Consider the following 19,906-nt stretch of genomic DNA (forward strand, 5'->3'; position numbering starts at 1 on the left):
TGCTGTGTTATTCCTTATCTCTGTGTTACAGGTTTCACTCGTGGCCTCCACTCTTCTCTCAAGACCAGTGAGTATCCTTATGATCACTGCTTTAAATTCTCTATTAGTCACATTACTTATATCTGTTTCACGTAGATTTCTGGCTGTGGCCTTGTCCTGTTCTTTCACTTGCGATACATTTCTCTGTCTTCTCCTTCTTTATCTGCCTCTTTGTGTCTTTGTGTCTGCTTCTTTGTGTTAAGAAAGTCAGCTGTGTCTTCTACTCTTGAAAGTAATGACTACAAGAAGAGGTCCTGGATTGCCCTGCAGCACAATGTCCCCTGTTCACCAGAACCTGGCACTTTAGAGGAGTATCCTATGTGTGCTGCTGGTGCCCTGCTGTTGTGTCTGAGTCACTTTTTCTTTCAGTCCAGTCATCTTTACTGACTCGCTGCCTGTTGTGGGCTGTGCTTGCTCTCTGTGGTAATAGTGGGAACCAGATAGGCCAGCTCTGAGGGGGTGTGCCTGCTAGGGATCTTGGGACGGGGCATCAGTGTTAGCACAGTTTGTGCTGGGCCTCTGGGCTTATGTCAGATCCTCGAATTGCTCAGGCAGCCAGGGCTGTGCCACAAAGTGGCCAGGGTTGGGAGGCTGGGTGGGGTGTGGGATGATGGTTAGGCATGGCTGGGTCTGGTGCTAGATGGTGGCTGAGGGCACATGGCTGGGTGTGGCCTGTTGGCCGCTGTGGGCCAAAGAGCAGCAGGGTGTGCACATAGTTTTAACAAAAATTTCCCTGAGCTCAAGGCCGAGGCTAGTGGGCTAGTCCTCAGGAGAGCTCATGGGCATGGTGTGCTGCTAGCAGGTTAGGTAGCAAGTCTCTCTCTTAGGTTTTGACACAAATTTTATTTAAAAAATGATCTCTTCAATATCCTCTAAAGAGGGCAGAAAGTTAAAAGAGAGGTGCTCCACGCCAGTCAGAGTATTAAATGAGCAAATCAGAAGACTCTAGATGCTGGTGAGAATGTGGAGAAACAGGCACCCTCCTACACTGTTGGTGGGAATGTAAACTGGTGCAGCCCCTCTGGAAAACAGNAGTTGTTTCTTCTTCATTTGTTTTTATGATTTTCTAAGAAATCAAATGGGAGGACTGGCTACCAAACAAGTAACATTTATAGAGTCTTGGTGATGATCGTATTCATACATTCATTAATTAACAATAATTTATGCAGAAATACCAGGTGGGAGTTAGAGAATAACTTAAATTTCCCTAGAGGATCTTGGAATCAAATGACAAAGAAGCTCCCAAAGGCAATTAAATAGTAACTTTTGAGCAAGTGCTTCCAAACCACTATGTAAACCTAGTTTCTTGAGGTATTATGTGTTTTGATATCTCCATTTACCAGCAACTCCATTTCCTCCTGGCATATATATTTAACTGAGGAATGGCTTGGATATGCCCTAATACTCCTATCCATAGAGGCAAGAATCTTGCAGATAATTACTTTGAATAATGCATGGAGGAGGAAGAAGAAAAATCAAGGATTCTGACATGATTTCATATTTCATGGAGAAAGTGCTTTATGTTAAATATCAGAATGACAAATACATACGGTTCTTAGATGAAGAACTGTCACTAAGCCAGGGCTGTCGTTCTCTCAGAGATGCCTGAGCACTGAATATATCAAGGATGTTCTCTTTGGAAGAGGGATGGATATCTATGCCTTCTTCAAATTTAAAAACAATGTTTTTTAATTAAGTGGACCCCATATCTAATGTGGGGCTTGAACTCCTGACCCTGAGATTAAGAGCTAGCTGCATGCTCTACTGACTGAGACAGCTAGGCACCACTATTCCTTCTTTTCAATCTGTCTTTAATCCTTAATAGGGAAAAGACCCACCCATTTTCTCTTCCTCCCTTATTCTGTTTCAGGGAACACATAGTAGATACATTTAGGAGCCAAGTTGGAGAGGAGACAATGATACTGTTTGCATCATGAATTAATGTCATGAATCAACCTCACTTGAAGATTCTACACGATATATAAGAATATAAGTTATATATGAAATGTTGAAGGACAAATACTGAATTAACCAGTGAGAGACTATAATAGCTAGGCAGACTTTAAAAAGAACCCCCCCCAAAAAAAACCTTTCACAAATCAAAAATATAACTGTTGAACTTTAAAAATTTATGCATGAACAGAGTGGACACAACTGAAGAAAAAAACCTACTGAATGAGAAAAGACCTAAAATAATCTACTGGAAAGCAGCATGGAAAGCTAAGGGAATTTATAATATGAAAGAGAATCAAGAGACACGGAGGATAGGCTGAGATGGTCCAGTGTAAATCCAATTATAGAGCAAAAAAGGAAAGAACAGAGGAAATAGAGGAAAAACATTATTTGATAAGATGGTAACTTATCCAGAGCTAGATATTTTCCAGAGAAGATAGAATACATAAATTCACAAATAGAGGATGTATAACACATACCATTCAGAGTAACAGGGACATTACGGCAAAATGGGAAAAATAAAAATATTTTCAGATAAACAGAGTTTATCACTAATAGACCTCCATTAATGGAACTTCCAAAGGTATACTTGAGGAAGAAGGAAAGAACCCCAGGAGGAAAGTCTGAGAGGCCAAAAAAGAAAGGTAAGTCAAAAATTGGAAAGTTTCAGGGTGCCTGGGTAGCTCAGTCCATTAAGCATCTGACTCTTGGTTTCCAGTCAGGTTATGATAATCTAACGGTTCGTGGGTTCAATCTCTGTGTCAGGCTCTGCACTGACAGTGTGGAGCATGCTTGGGATTCTCTCTCTCTCTCTTTCTCTCTCTCTCTCTCTCTTTGTCTCTCTCTCTCAAAATAAAATAAACTTAAAAAATTAGAGAGTTTCTTAGCTTTGGATTGTGTTGATCCAAAGAAATGTAGGGTCCAGGGCAGAATAATTTTCTGTCTACTTTCTGTGCCTTTTCTGTGGAGAGAAGCGTCCCCAGATGATAAACAGTTGAGAGTAATGGACACGTACATACTATGAAGAGAAAGATAACTCACTGCATTTTTATTGCTTTGCAGCATTTCTGACTTAGGTCTGAGGTAATAAGCCGCCGGCACCGAGTTTTCATCACGACAGTACCACTCTTCCAGAAGCTTCGTCTCCAGCTTCGCCTCTACGGCAGCATCCAAGATCATCTCAAACTCTGAGGCTTCAACTTCTCCGGGGATGCGGATGTTCCCATATTTTTCTCCTAACAGTCCCTGTGTATCCACAAAAAAGTTCAGGTTAGTGTATCACCAAGAAAATTCATTTTGTCATATTTACATCCTGTAGCTACTCAATAAATAATAAATAGAAAACCAGATACATTGTTCCATCAGTTTTCTGTTTTAATCACAGCAGATACTTCTTTTTTCCCATGGATTATTCAATAAGTAAAATTAGATTGTTTGTACCATAATCATAATAAATTCATATACTGAGAATTGAGATTGCGTATCCTATCAGGCAAATTCAACATACAGAATTTTGTAGCAAATTTATTTTCCCAAAGTTTACACAATACAACAAAAATTGTTCCATTCTGACATTTTTTGTTTGTTCATGACAAAGAAAAATGACATGCTGCAGTCTATGAAACATCAAACATGTAAACTCAAGCAAAAGAATTGCCTTGTGAAGAGTCAACAGTAGATGATTCTAGCCCCAGATTAATGCAGCTACAAATGCAAGCTACTGAATGCATTGCTACTGTGGACACCACTGTAACTAAAAACAACTCAAAATGTAAACAGGGTATAATTTTCTCATTATTAAATTGGCCAAGATAAACATGCTCAGTGTTATGTGAAGGTGGAGAAGAGGGGCACACGGGTGGCTCAGTCAGTTAAGCATCTGAGTTCAGCTCAGGTCATGATCTTACAGTCCATCAGTTCGAGCCCCCCGTCAAACTCTGTGCTGACAGCTCAGAGCCTGCAGCCTGCTTCGGATTCTGTATCTCTCTTTCTCTCTGCCCTTCCCTGGTTGTACTCTGTCTCTCTCTCTCTCTCTCTCAAAAATAAATAATAAACATTAAAAAAAAAGGTGTGAGAAGATACCCACAGAGCCTTGATGGAGGGTGTAAACTGATACAATATTTCATTGAAGGGTATTCTGGCAGAATGCATTAAAAGCCTTAAAAATCTATATAACTTTCAACTTGGCAATGTTTCTTCTGGGAAATTGTCTTTAGAAAATAATTAAGGATGTGCATATAAATACTAGAATATTTATGCTGATACTGTTTCAACAGGAAAGAATTGGCATAGCAACCTAAGTGTTCTGCCAGTGGGAACATTTAAATAGACTACAGTACCTCTATTCAGAGGATGCAGCAAATCATATTCTAGAACTGTATTGGTGTAGAAAGATTATTTTTTCTTTTTCAAGTTTTTGTTTAAATTCCAGTTAGTTAACATACAGGGTAATATTAGTTTCATGTGTAGAATTTAGTGATTCGCCACTTACATAACACTCAGTGCTTATCACAAGAGCCCTCCTTAATGCCCATCACCCATTTAACCCATTCCCCCCACCTTCTCTCCAGTAACTCCCAGTTCATTCTCTACAGTTAAGAGTCTGTTTTCAGATTTGCCTCCCTTTTTCCTTTCTTCCCCTATGTTCATCTATTTTGTTTCTTCAGTTCCACTTTTAAGTGGAATCATATGGTCTTTGTCCTTCTCTGACTGACTTATTTCCCGTAGCATACTTTCTAGCTCCATCCACATCACTGTAAAAGGCAAGATTTCAATTTTTTTTTATGGCTGAGTAATATTCTATTGCATATATGTACCACATATTCTTTATCCATTCATCAGTCGACGGACACTTGGGCTCTTCTATAACTTGGCTGTTTTTGATAATGCTGCTAGAAACATTGGGGTGCATGTATCCCTTCGAATTAGTACTTTTGTATCCTTTGGGTAAATACTTACTAGTGCAATTGCTGAATTGTAGAAGATGTTTATAATATACTATTAAGTGAAAAGATAAGTTACAAAACAGTACGTATAAGATGATTCTAATGTTTTATATATGTTACATACATATGAAAGCAGATTATGTCTCTCTCTCTCTCTCTCTCTCTATACACACACACACACACATACATATATATAAGAAAGGTTTTATAAGAACGCACAGCAGTATTATCAATGATTTTCTTTGGGTGGCTTTAAATTTACTTAGATTGTTTTGTGAACTTCTTGGGTTTTTTTTTTTTAAGTTTATTTATATTTTGTAGTGATCTCTACACCCAACCCAAGGCTCAAACTCACAACCTCAAGATCAAGAGTCACACGCTCCACTGACTGAGCCAGCCAGATGCCCCTGAACTTGTTGCTTTTTTATTAAATATTTGTGTACACAGTATTATTTTGTAGTGAGAAAAACAATAGGTATTAAAAGTTTTTAGCCCTAGTGATGTTGTCTGTTCTGCTTTGTGGGACAACACTTTCAAGCTCTTCTAAATGTTGGCTTAAGCTGCTGGTTCTCACAGTGTGGTCCTCAGACCAGTAGCATAGGCAACACCTAGGGCCTTATTAAGTCTGCAGAGTCTCATGTCCCATCCCAGACCTACTAGTCAGAAACTGTGTGTAGGGCTTAGCAATCTGTTTTAGCAAGCCCTCCAGGTGCATGGACCGCTGGCTTAAGCTCATAAAATCAGCTTCTGTAGTATCTGGTATTCCAATTACTCTTCAAAGTCTTACCTAGTAGAAACAAGGAAGAAACATAATGGAACTCTAAGACAAATCTATGCCATCCAAGACAAGTTTGTCTGCTTTATAGAATCCATGGAAAGATTTCTCTTTAATCCGTGGGCACCTTCATTCTTTCCTCCTGTTGACTAGTTCCTTCACCCTGAACTTCAAGCCTTATTTACCCATTGGAATGTGAATTATGGTTTGGCTTCCTTGGTGCACTTCTTACTACCTCTACTGCTTATTACTGCAATATCCACAGCGTTTTTTCAACTCATACAGGCAAGAGAGAGAATTAAAGTCCTGGTAAAGCTGTGTCCCAACTAAATTCATAACCTAAACTCTGTTATAAGATGGTAAGCCCCATAAGGGTTGGGGCCTGAGCTGTTGTTTCTTATCACATGAAAAACATATATATTTTTGGGGTGCCTGGGTGGCTTAGTCGGTTAAGCATCCGACTTTCGCTTAGGTTGTGATCTCGCGGTTTGTGGGTTCGAGCCCCACGTCAGGCTCTGGGCTGCCTGCCAGCTCGGAGCCTGGAGCCTATTTCAGAGTCTGTATCTCCCTCTCTCTCTGACCCTCCCCTGCTCATGCTCTCTCTCTCTCCTAGAAATAAATAAAAATATTTTTAAAAAAACATATATATTTTTTAAATCCTACTTATTGAATAAATGAAAGAACCAAGACAGAGAAAGAAATCTTTAGACTTTGTTCTCTTCTTAGAAGCCAAAGCTTCTTCTTGTGTTACAAGGTAATATTTCAGCTCTCAACAGGTGGAGTAATAATTTGGGAAGGTACCATCTTGTCTACAACCTTCATTTTAGCCATTTGTCTTTTAATAAGTCCTGTCTAAACACATTCCTGGTTGGGCCATGCCCTATCTCCTTGGGACATAATGTATCTCATCTAATTGGCTTACTCAAGCTGATTGTGGCTAACTGAACTCACCTTTTCAAGCCCAAGTTTCCTCAGTACCAGCCTCAAAGGCTAGGCAGGAGGAAGATACAACCGGCTTGTCCTCCTTGGCTCCATAAAGCTCCTTTGGAAGGGCCTGGAATGGAGGGGCGCCACCACTTTGGTCTCTCTTATTTCAGCGTGGTAAACAAGGGTCTACACAGGGTTCTTTTGACATAAGGGTGTTCTAACTCCTACTCACTGTATCAGCTTGAAGGCCAAATGGGAATACTTTTATTTTAATCTGCATTTGTTTGGGGCTATTCTTGACAACAGGCTGTATGCAACAAAAATAATGTTATTTTGAGTTGTTTCTCACTTTCTATTTTGTTAAGGAATCACTGACATACAATGCTGCATTAGCTTCAGCTGTACAGCACAGTGATTCAATATTTGTATACATTGCAAAACGGTCACCACAAGAAGTCTGGTTACCATCTGTCACCATACAAAGTTGTTAGAATATTATTGACTGTATTCCCGATGCTGTACATTGCATCCCCGTATCTTATTTATTGTATACCTGCTAGCTTGTACCTCTCAGTCCCCTTCACCCACTTCCTCTACCCCCACACCTCCCTCCCCTCTGGCACCCATCATTTTATTCTCACTTTTAGTGTTCCTCTTCCAAAATCTCTTATGTTAAACCTGGATAAATGAGCAGGTATGACTTCTCATTCTGCCACAGATACAGAGGGAGATGACATTTTTAAGGCTAACCAGCCTGGGGACTCTCCTATTCCTGTTGGCTAGTCTGGATAAGGACAGTCGGCATCTTTAGTCAGGGCTGTTTGTCATGAGGAGTGAGGTTTTAGGGCTGAGATGAGCTATCTAGAAAACCTGGGCAGGCAAAGTAGGGAACAAGCAGACTTCTAAGCAGTAGTCGCTGGAGGAATCCGAAAAGGCATTCAGTGGAGTCTGGTCTTGGGTGGAGGATCTGGTGGACAGCCAGAAAATTAAATATGGGGTTTAGTGATTGATACTTCTTCATCTAGTGGCCAATGAAGTCCAGGAATATCATGGACCCAGCTATCAAGAGCCAGGGTTATGGAGCAGGAAAGAGGACCAAATAGTGACTTAGCAAAACAAGATGGTGCCCTAGCACAGGACCATCATCACTGAACTAGCAGTGAACTAACTCCTGCCTCTTTATCTTTCTGCCCTAACTGAGGCTGGTTCCAGAGCCTAGGGCAGTGTCACATCTATGGATCAGTTTCTAAAATGTGTGCCATGGATTCCTTGCACCTGGATCACTCCGGGTGCTTCTTAAAATGTACATTTCACTATCACTTCTCAGGTCTGAAGAACACTCTGGTTGGCGGCCTAGGAATATGCATTTTAAAAGGAGATTACAAATGAATCTAGAATTTCAGAACCGCTTCTATGGGCAATGCATATGAGTAATGGTTAGCAAGCACTGAAGGGGCAGGATGGGAACACAGCAGCTCATCATAAAAATCAAAGGCAGTTCAAAAATAATTATTTGAGTGGAACAGCTGGCACCAAATCCTACAATTATTGGATCGATGTAGTAAGGCAAAATGTTTTTTAGAGGAGAGATATTAAAGAAGAAAAAATATCCTCATCCAATTCAAATAGCAAATGTATATCGAGCACCTACTATATATAAAGTGGTAATATAAAACTTCAGAAAAGTAATAACGTGCTACAGGCTTAGAGTTTCTTATTGGATTGTTCTTCCCAAGTCTTTTCTTTCTATTGATTCTTCCTTTAGGTGGAATGCTCATAAATCATGAAGCAGTTACTTTTCAGGAGTCCAACACAGGATTCTGTCTTAGTCTTATCTTGCTATTTGAGAAATAGCAAGAAGAGGAATAGCAAAAGAGAATTTTGCCACCACATTTTTCAGGAAGACTTTATGGGGTTCTATGTGGCTATAGTTTCAAGGTAACTCACAAAGCATGCCTATATCTACCAGGGCTGGACACAATCAATTTAGAGAGCCAGTTAACTTGGTTGCAAAGTCTGGTTCATATGGTTGATGGCTCAGAGTTGGGGGAGAGATACAGGACCATACTTAGGAGGCTAGCGGTCAGATTCAAGGTGGCAAGATGGAGTTCATCTTGGTTTCCTAAATTGATGATGCCTTAGCTCTGTAGCCACGGGCAGCATCCATGAATGACTTCAGAAACTATGGGCAAGAGTCCACTAACAATAGAATATTCACTTCCACCGCTGAGGAGAAACAGCCCATCCACATTCTTCTGGCCCCAATGCTCAAAAGCTCATTTTTTGCTTAGTTAAATCAACTTTGCCAGTGTGGGGGAGAAATTTGGTGGCAAGTTGAAGGGACTACATTTTCTTTTGCATTGAGGTCCATTTTTTTTTTTTTTTTAACTACACCATAGATGAATCTACCTGTGTGGCCCTGTATGGAAGAAATGCATATGTCTGAAAAGATGTTTAACCTTTTATTGAATTGCTTAACACTCTATCAATATACATATGAACATAAATCTGTGGAATTTCTCCAGTCTGTAGAATCACCATAATCACCTCTCCCATCCCCTAATCAAATGTGAATACATTTAAATTGCCCATTCTTCAACACCAAAGATATGTTAATTAGGCAAGTAGAAGCAATCCAATTGAATTGTCAAATATAATCTGGGAGTTAAGTTCAAATGTCCGAACAACCCAAGAAAATCTACTATTTTCACTGTAGTTTTGGCATGTAAGATTCTAGCATAAGAAGTACTTTAAGACAGATGCATTAGAGCTAGGTACAGGTGTTGGTTGCACAACACTGTAAATGTACTAAATGCCACTGAATTGCTCACATTAAATTTTTTTACTGTTTTATTTATTTCTGAGAGAGAGACACACACAGCGTGAGCAGGGGAGGGTCAGAGAGAGAGGGAGGCACAGACTCTGAAATAGGCTCCAGGCTCTGAGCTAGCTGTCAGCACAGAGCCCGACGTGGGGTTCGAACCCACGAACCGTGAGACCATGACCTGAGCCAAAGCTGGGTGTTTAACTGACTGAGCCACCCAGGAGCCCCTGAATAGCTCACATTAAAATGGTTAATTTTATGTTCTGTGAATTTCACCTCAATTGAAAAAAGGAATATTTTCTGAATTTTTCAGTTCTTTGCAACCAGGAACTTGAATGTAAAAGGACTCTACTTTTTGTATCTCCCTTTCTTTATATGCTGATATAGGTACATCTCATCCATTGCTTTTAGAGGCTGAGAGAGAACGTTTTCTCTCATTTAAATTGACGTTTCTTTTCTATTGGGCAAACACCTATTCCTGCCCCACACCCCCCTCTACTCTTCAGGTGTACTTGGTTCTCCCTGGGCTTGCAACTGAGAATTTTTGGGGTCTGATATTGTGGTGAAAAGAACAGAAGGGTTGAAATATTGTTAAAGGCATTGGTGAGCACAGTGTATCTTTTACTCTGTTGTGGGATGCCAGGAAAGACACGAGGGCAGCCTTTTGCTGTTATGGATGAGACGCTTTGTAGGCAGGTGGACAACTGCTCTGGGCTGCTATTTATGAGCCAAAACTCCAGGGGGCTGCTGGACGGGAAAGGAGAGATCTCCCCCTCATGGGTGCAATCGCAGGCTGAAGCAATACTCCATAAATGCCCTGGTCCGCCTCACCCAATCACTAACGTAAGGCAGGTGGGACTATTCCTTCCTTCTGTAAGATTCTCTTTTATTTATTAAAGTAAAACCCACATTCATATACCCTGTCTCACAGACCTCCCCCGGCTTGCCCAAGACTACCCCTCTGAGAAGACCTTCAAGTACCGGCACTCGAATATGGGCCTTTTAATTCAATAGCTTCATTCTTTCTACTTCATCAGGTTACTGTGTTATGCCCCCTTCTAACAGTGCCTTCCAGCAGCTTCTTTGCCTGTGATGGCTCTTCTTGGCCAGGGCCACCGTCCACGGCCATGCAGACTGTGTGCAGCACACTCCCAGGGGGCGCTGTTCACAAGGACTGCAGCATATTCAATGTTACGGCCCTGGCTGTTGGCATTCTTGTTGTCTTATTTATTGTTGGGTGGAGGGACAAACCTGGTTGTGATGTATTCCCAGGAGCTCACGGCCCACCTTCAGAGAACTCTGTTGTAGAGTGAGGCCAACTGAACAAAGCCAAAGGGTCAGCACCTGCTCCCCACACTTAAGATTATTTTCTCTATGTTTTCTGAAGTCAACAAGCACCTTTACAACTGACTTTTACATTTTTAATACAAACATAATATAAAGTACTTTATTTAGAAGTGGACTGTAACTTGGGGCGCCTGGGTGGCTTAGTCGGTTAAGCGTCCGACTTTCGCTTAGGTCATGATCTCGCGGTTCGTGGGTTCGAGCCCCGCGTCGGGCTCTGTGCTGACTGCCAGCTCAGAGCCTGGGGCCTGTTTCAGTCTGTGACTCCCTCTCTCTCTGACCCTCCCCTGTTCACGCTGTCTCTCTCTCTCTCTCTCCTAGAAATAAATAAAACATTAAAAAAAAAAAAAAAGAAGTGGACTGTAACTCAACTTACTGAAACATTACATTTCATATGTCATAAGAGGCAAGAGTAAATGCAGAAAAGAGAATGTGATGATTGATTTTATGTGTCAACTTGACTGGACCATGAGGTGCCCAGGTGTTTGACCAAATGTCATTTCTGGCTGTGTCCTTAAGGGTGTTTCTGGATGGGATTAGCATTTGGATCAGCCGACTGAATAGAACAAAAAGGCAGAGGAGGAGAGAATTATTCTCTCTGGCTATCTGAGCTGAGACATTGGTCTTCCACCCTCTGCCTGGGACTTACATCATCAGTAGTGCCGGGTCTCCAGCTTGCTGAGGGCAGACTGTGAGACTTCTAACTTAGCTGTTAGAATTAAATTATGTCCACACTAAAGGCAGTCTGGATAAGATCTGCAGGAAAGGTTGTATCTTGTGGCACCCAAAGACAGAAAGGTAGTATCTTTAGGAAATTGGGTTTCTCTTAGTCATTAGAGATGCAGTCTTGCATACTGGGTTGTCAAGCGTGGATGTGAGCTGATATGTTTAGCACACAAAGCGCTCAATTATCCAGACACCCATGTTGGAATTAACAGTATATTCTGATTAGACATTTATTGGCATCTGTCTATGGGCATAAAGATCCATCCATCTCCCACCATTTGTACATAGTGAACCTGTGTTTCCTGTACCACAAAAATGAGTTTCTGAAATATGACAGGCAAAGAGATACCCTCTTGCACACAAATAACCCACATGTCAATAAAGAGTATTTTGAAATTAGGAAAGGCAAATGTTTAGAATGACCTTATTTCTCTGAGTCTCAGCTTTCACATCTGTCAATGGAGATAATACTTTAGGCTTTGAGTATTTGGCCGCACATCCATGCTGGTTGATTGTGAGAATCAAACAGCTACTACAGGTGAAATGCATTTTCACTACATTTCACAGAATGCTTGGCACACTTGGCAATATATACAGCACCACTACTTTACTCATAGTTTATAGAGAAGCCTACATACGCAATATACTCAAACATACATACGTGTAATAGAAATAAATCCTGAGGCGGCCAGCTGGATAGATAGAGAAGGGACTAAAATACCTCTTGATTGAAAGAAGGGAAACAGAAGATAGCAAGGAGGAAAACAGTGGGTAGCTAGTCGCTTACAGGTGGTAAGATGGTAAGAAAATATGGGGGTGCCTAGGTGGTTCAGTCAGTTAAGCATCCGACTTCGGCTCAGGTCATGATATCATGGTTCGCAAGGTTGAGTCCCGCATTGACTTACTGATGTCAGTGCAGAGTCTGCTTCAGATCTTTTGTTTTCCTGTCTCTGTGCCCCTCCCCCCCAAAATAAATAAACATTAAAAGAATTTAAAAGAAGAAAATATATAGTCCAATAAGGACAAACTCCTCTGTTCCCAAGCAGGGGAGGAAAAGAGGCTTAAATAAACTATGTGAGGGCCACTGTATTAGCTACCCGGAGTACCAGCAACAGATGCACAGAGTTAAGCTTTATGGAGAAAACAGGCAGAGCTTTAGGGACAGCTGACAACCCTCATGTAAAATAAGTTCTAACAAATGGAGCAGTTTGTGTCATCAGTGTGTTCATAACTATGTTTGGAGGAACTGAGTTATTTAGATTCAATTATTCTACTAAAGCAGTCCAGCATTGCTTTGGACTGAACTGTGTCCCCTGAAATCATATCCTGAAGCCCTAACTCCCCACGTGATTCAGGTAGGGCCTTACGGAGGGGATTAAGGTTAAATAAGGTCACCAGGGTGGAGTTTTGGTCCAATAGAACTGGTGCCCTTATAAGAGAGGAAGAAACGAAGGCGTTCTCTTTGCCTTATGGGATCACAGCCAGAAGGAAGCTGTCTTTGAGCCAGGAAGCGGTTTCAACAGAAACTGACCATGTTGGCACCTTGAACTTGGACTTCTAAACTCCAGAACTGTGAGAAAAAAACCTTTCTACCTTTTTTTTTCTTTCTCTTTAAATTTTATGTAAATCCAAGTTAGTTAACATATAGTGTAATAATGGTTTTAGGAGTGGAGTTTAGTGATTCGTCACTTACATGCAACACCCAGGGCTCATCCCAACAAGTGTCCTCCTTAATGCCCATCCCCCAACTAGCCCATCCCCCCACTCAGCACTCTCTAGCCATTGTCAGTTTGTTCTCTGTATTTAAGAGTCTTTTATGGTTTGCCTCCCTCTCTGTTTTTATCTTATTTTTGCTAGAGCCTGGTATTTTGTTATGCTAGCCTGAGATAATACAAGCCTAATGAACAAAACGAAGTAAATTTTGTCAATGTAAGATCTGGTATTTCTGGCAATTCATCATTAAATGTCTTGAGAGGATAAAGTCATAGATTAAATGATTTACCAGTTACATAAAGTATGCAGCAGAATAACTAAGTTAATGCTTCGATCTGGTTTACTGGAGAGTCTCAGCTGATAATCAAATTATAATTTTACCTTTTTTCTTTTATGGTTTAACTATGGCTATTCACATTCTGAAACTCCCTGCTGAACTCTTACTAATAATAACATATCAGTAATAATTCTGTTACCTTTTACTTATTATAATGTGCTCTTGTGTGTAGGAAGTTTCATTACCCAGAAAATACCGGACACAACTCTTAACTCTTTAGAAACATCTAAACAAGGGAAGCAAGCCTAAGTGTGAGAGGATTGGGTAACAGAACCACAGGAAACAGAACCATACTGGAGTTGGTGGTTAACTCACATCAGTTTCAAAGTACAGGTCGTAACCTTTACGTAACCCTTGCCTCACAGAACTGAGAACCAAAAAATGTGTAAGGGTTACTGGAATTCTAAAATGCTAAAGAAGTAATTCATTGTAAAAGTGGATACAAAAGACCAAGGGCTTTTGGTGGGGCTGGGTAAAAAGGAGTGGGGAGAGCGTTCTGGATGTAGTAGAAGTAAGATGCTATTATTTCAGTGGTGCTGTCCATGAAGCAATCACAAATAAGGATCTGTAAGCCCCAAGAGTAATCTGGCCGGAAAAGTTGTCCTGGAAGTCATCACACATTCATTCAGCAAATATTGGGCGCCTAACTTGCAGGCTGACCAATCATTCTGGTTTGCTCACGACTGTCCCAGTTTGAGAAGTCAAAGTTCCAAGCGAAGACCATTGGTGACACCTAGGCACTCATGGTCCTTGCTCCTTTGAGCTTTCTAAGAGAGCAGTCTGCTGTCTGTACGAATTAGGTATCTTAAGCGAGAATTAGAGTGGAAAGAGAGCAGGGCTGAGGACCACCATGTTGGAGTGTGAGCACAGAAGCAGGAGGGAGAGTAGAACAGTGTTGCAGATGTCCAGAGGGAAGGGAATGATGCTGCTGAAAGCCTGCATGGGGAGCTCTCCTCAAGCACTGGGAACATGCATAAAGGACATGAACATTTAATTCATAGAGACAGAAAAGCAAGGGCCAGTAGGCATGAGAGAGAACAGTGCTCAGCTCTGGCTTTACTAATGATCACAGAACTATAAATACAAACACATGTGATTAAGGCTTTTTGCTAATCAAACTAATACCTAATAGTGCAGAGGCAGAAGGAAACGGGCACTCTCAGACACAGAGAACCAATAAAAATGGGTATAACCCTGCTGAGAATGTAATCTGGCAGGAAGTAGAAGATTCTACTTTTACAAATCCATCCTACTCTGCATAAAGATTTGTTTGCTAAGATGGTCAACAATTTTTAGCTTATATCTCTTATTCTAGAAGAGATATTAAACATACCAGTGTTTATACAAATAAGGAAACAAAAAAAATTGCCCATCAAAATCACTAATGCACCTAAGGTATGGGACAGAATTCTGCTTGAATTTCTATTTTTCTAATTCTGAGAATTTAAAAAATCGAGAAATACAATACATAAAATAAACAACTATGCCTCCACAGCCCAGCATGACTACTCATCATCTGGTCATATTTTCCAGTGACTTTTTTAAAATAGGCTTTTCTTACTGATGAATATTTAGATTCTTCCTGTTTTTTAATATAAATAATACCATACTAAATATCCTATCACTAAGTTAGCAGTTATTGAGGGCATTATGTCCATGGAAATGATATCAATTTATATTTAACATATAAAAAGTCCCACACTCAGACAGGATTTCTACCTTTATACTTAAAAATAAGGATTCAAGGGGTGCCTGGGTGGCTCAGTTGGGTAACTGTCTGACATCTGATCTTGGCTCAGGTCATGATCTCTCGGTTCATGGGATCAAGCTCCCTGTCGGGCTCTGTGCTGACAGAGTGGAGCCTGCTTGGGATTCTGTCTCCTTCTCTCTCTGCCCCTCCCCTGCTTGCGCTTGCCCAGGCCCCTTCTAAATATAGTTAGATAGGTAGACAGAGAAAGATGAATGAATGGAGTCCAGCATGTTTTAGTGCCTGTGGAGCCTGGTTCTTGCAGCCATTGTCCAGCTGGCTGGGTCTTTATCCCAGCTCAGATACATCCCACAATGCCTCGTCCACAGCGGGCTCTCCCTTCTCTCCCTGCTGCCCTGCAAGGGTCAGCCCTGGTCAGTGTGTCTAAGGCTCTTTCATAACTGCCCATCTGTGTGCAGATCCTGTGAGGCTTTTCAGCACTGCTTTGAAAGCCTTCCCAAAAAAGCTGAATTGCTGATGCATGCTGCTGGTCCACAGTTCCAAGCAAAGTTTCTTCTTTTGAACTGGGGATAGAGAAGAGAGGCCGAAAAGGAAGCCTGGCATGTGCACCAGGGGCCTGAGGGCTGGACAGAAGGAAAGCTGGCTTGAGTGGTAACTGTCTAAATGGCAGCATTATTAATGGGTATCCGTTAATAAATAAGGCCTGGGCTCACAAAGGTCTATGGCGACTTACAAGTGTCTCCCTCAGTATATCCCCAATTGGTAAATGGAGTCTTACATTTTGAAGTCCTTAGATCTTGCATAATAATCTCTCCTCTTAGATGGTAGTAAATTGATCCAGTATTCTTTTTTTTTTTTTTGACCCAGTATTTTCAAATACACTTAAATGATTTTCGGTACAAGGAATGCACATTTGAATATTATCCTCTTTCCGGATGGAAAATACGGAGTTAAACATGGAATTATTTATGCCATCCATATTTCCTAGGCTCTAGCATCTGGTGATAAACTAGAGTCAAAATGATTGCCACAAAATAGGACTGACCCGGCTCTGTCTCTACCCTCCATGGAGCTCAGAATCCTCTGAGTTCCTCCAGAAGTTCTGGGAGACTCGAGGTGATTCTAGATTTGCCCTGGGGGTTAGTGGTCCTCCTAATCTGCTCTTCTACCTGTGCAAAGCCTTCCAGTGTCTCCAGAAGCAGTGGGCAAAACCAGCAGCTGGGTTGCGGGGGCCTAATCACTGCTACTGCAGCCGGTACCCACCATAGACAATGATGCTAGTGCTGATGCCTGGAGACCTTTATGCCAAGGGTACTGGTGACTGATGTCAAAGCAGGTGTTAAGCAGCAGGTGTCCCTCTCTCCTCCCATCCCCCACAGATGCCAGGTTCCAGTGTTGCTATCTCTGGTCACAGCCTGGGCTCCTGCTGTTCTGAGTTCTTAGCTGTCCACAGCTCAATTTGCTCTGATCATCCCCTCTTCTCCTTTCCGAGTCTCAGGATGTGGGCTGTACTTAGACCCACCCTTCCCTTCTGTGATGGTCTGTTTCCTTGGGACCAAACTCCTATGTCTTGTTTTACTCTTCCTGGATGAGAAATATCCATAGGCTTTTCAGTGTAACCATTTTTGAAGGGAACCTCCACCATTCCTCTCCTCTCTGCTAACTTGTTTGAATTCTCACATCAGGGCAGTTTACTAGACTCATTCTAGGATTCCTCTTCCAGTAATTTCAGTGATTGTGCCTATTACACAGTAACTGATTTATCCAGCGCCACTAGCTTTTTCCACACGAGAGGGAGAAATACGAACTGATTACATGCCATGAACTCCTCTGATCCTTGTAACAACATCCTGAATTCTTGATTCCATGTTGAAGATGAGAAATTCGAAAATCAGAAAGGTCAAGTAACTTGCCTAAGATCCCACAGCTGGTTAAAGATGGAGTTCAGCTCTGAGCCCACGTTTTTGTTGTTGTTTTGATTTTTTTCTTTTTTTTCTTAAATAGTTTATTGTCAAGTTGGTTTCCATATAACACCCAGTGCTCATCCCAACAAGTGCCCTCCTCCATGCCCATCACCCACTTTCCCCTCTCCCCCACCCCCATCAGCCCTCAGTTTGTTCTCAGCATTCAGGAGTTCCTCATGGTTTGTCTCCCTCCCTCTCCCCAACTATTTTTCCCCTTCTCCTCCCCCCACGGTCCTCCCTTAAGTTCCTCCTAATCCACCTATAGGTGAAAACATCTGGTATCTGTCCTTCTCTACCTGACTTATTTTGCTCAGCATAACACCCTCGAGTTCCATGCATGTTGCTACACATGGCCAAATTTCATTCTTTCTCATTGCCATGTAGTATTCCATCGTATAGATAAACCACATCTTCTTGATCCATTTGTCCGTTGATGGACACTTAGGCTCTTACCATGTTTTGGCTATTGTTGAGAGTGCTGCTATGAACATTGGGGTACATGTGCCCCTATGCATCAGCATTCTTGTATCCCTTGGGTAAATTCCTAGGAATGCCATTGCTGGGTCATAGGGGAGTTCTATTGTTTATTTTTGGAGGAGCCTCCACCCTCTTTTCCAGAGGGGCTGTACCAGTTTACATTCCCACCAACAGTGAAAGAAGGTGCCAATTTCTCCACATCCTCGCCAGCATCTAGAGTCTCCTGATTTGTTCATTTTAGCCACTCTGACCGGTGTGAGGTGGTATCTCAGTGTGGTTTTGGTTTGTATTTCCCTGATGATGAGGGACGCTGAACATCGTTTCATGTGTCGGCCATCTGGATGTCCTCTTAGAAGTGTCTGTTCATGTCTTCTGCCTATTTCTTCACTGCATTATTTTGTTTTTCGGTTGTGGAGTTTGGTGAGTTCCTTACAGATTTTGGATATTAGCCCTTTATCTAATATGTCATTTGCAACTATCTTTTCCTATACTGTCAGTTGCCTATTAGTTTTATTGAATGTTTCCCTTGCCGTGCTGCAGCTTTATATTTTGATGAGGTCCCAATGGTTCATTTTTGCTCTTGATTCCCTTGCCTTTGGGGAAGAGCCCATGTTTTTCTATGCAAGTCTATAATCTTTCTACCATATCATGCTTTCTTCAGGGAGACTTTCAAATGTTTAGTTTATCCCTTTAGACATCTTAAAAACTAAGCTGTATTTTATACTTTTATTTCACCTTGATATAGATCTTAAACAGAAGACAATGGGTACAATTTAATTTTTATTGATGTGGTGGTATTGAAAGCAGTTAAGAACTCGGTCTGCTGCTATGTGACCTCAGGGAAGTTACTTAGCCTCTCTTTGCTCCAGTTTCTTTATCTGTAAACTGCAGATGACAACAGGGCCCATCTCCGTGGGTTGCCATGTGGATTAAGAGCATCAGTTTAAGGGAATTAAAAGGATAACTGACCATAAACATACATGCTCAATCAAGGCTACATTTTAATTGGTGAATTAGTCAATAATCTATCACTATGCAATATGTTGATCCAATTCTTTCATACATTTGTATTCTGTAAACGTCTGGCTGTGAGCTGTCATTTTTCCTGCTGTCACCATACCCATTTCCAGCAGACTTCCTTTACTAGATCTAATGGGAAATGAGAAACTATACCAGCCAACTTTTTTATAACTGTATATTAAAGTAAGTCTGAATGATATTTGAAGAAGACAGATTATTGGTGACTTTAGTATAGTTTCATTACCGTTACTTCTGGAGCATAAAGGTAATTTATCTTTATTTCTGAGTGTCAGGTTTTTATTTTTTGAAGTGTTGAGGCCACTGGAAGACTGATCTCCACGTGAGAAAAATGTAACTCTCTAATGTGAAGAAGTCTAGTGTAGGCAATGGTCATTTAAAAATAAAGAAATCTGGGACGCCTGGGTGGCTCAGTTGGTTAAGCATCCAACTTCAGCTCAGGTCATGATCTCACGGTTTGTGGGTTCAAGCCCCGCGTCAGGCTCTGTGCTGACAGCTCAGAGCCTGGAGCCTGTTTCAGACTCTGTATCTCCCCCTCTCTCTGACCCTCCCCTGCTCATGCTGTGTCTCTCTCCCCCTTTCAGAAATAAATAAAATATTTTTAAAAATTGTTTAAAATAAAGAAACCTTATGAAAACTTTCAAACATCCCCCATAAGTAGACAGACCAACATAATGAGCCCACAAACCTATTTCAAGTTTCAATAATTACTAAATCTTTGATAATCTTGTTTTATCCATCCTTGGCAATCCCGTCATTTTATCAAACAATAACAAAATAAAACAAAAAACCCTCAGCATGTATTTTTTTTAACTTGCAGGACCTTCTAAATGTCATCACCGCGCTGTTCTTACCCTCCAGAGAATGAAGTGTACTTTATTAATCCCATCCCCAGTCCATGTTTAGATTTCCCCAGTTGTTTCAAAGCCTTTTGCAGTTGCAGATTTTTAAAATCGAGATCTGAATAAAGCCCATATACTGCAATGGTTTGCATGCCTTTTAAATTTATCTTCCTCTGTAATAGCCGCCCTCTCTCACAGGTCACTGGTTGGCTGAGTAGCAGGTTACTTGTCCCAGAGACCAGTTTTCAAAGTGCGGGCCCTGGACGGAGGAGCGGCTTCAGCGACCCCTGGGAA

The 19,906-nt window shown here is 41.3% G+C and overlaps 1 protein-coding gene across 1 annotated transcript in view; it reads right to left on the reverse strand.

Annotated features, from left to right (window-relative positions):
• Nucleotides 1-19,906, reverse strand: part of NWD2 (NACHT and WD repeat domain containing 2) — a 114,254-nt gene that overhangs the window by 21,276 nt on the left and 73,072 nt on the right. Inside the window, exon 4 of the mRNA XM_077758864.1 lies at nt 3,034-3,237. Within this exon, the coding sequence (XP_077614990.1) occupies nt 3,034-3,237 (204 nt within the window). The remainder of the gene's footprint in view (nt 1-3,033; nt 3,238-19,906) is intronic.

This window comes from Crocuta crocuta, unplaced genomic scaffold (genome assembly GCF_008692635.1).
Source record: "Crocuta crocuta isolate KB4526 unplaced genomic scaffold, BGI_CrCroc_1.0 scaffold223, whole genome shotgun sequence".
Lineage (NCBI taxonomy): Eukaryota > Metazoa > Chordata > Mammalia > Carnivora > Hyaenidae > Crocuta > Crocuta crocuta.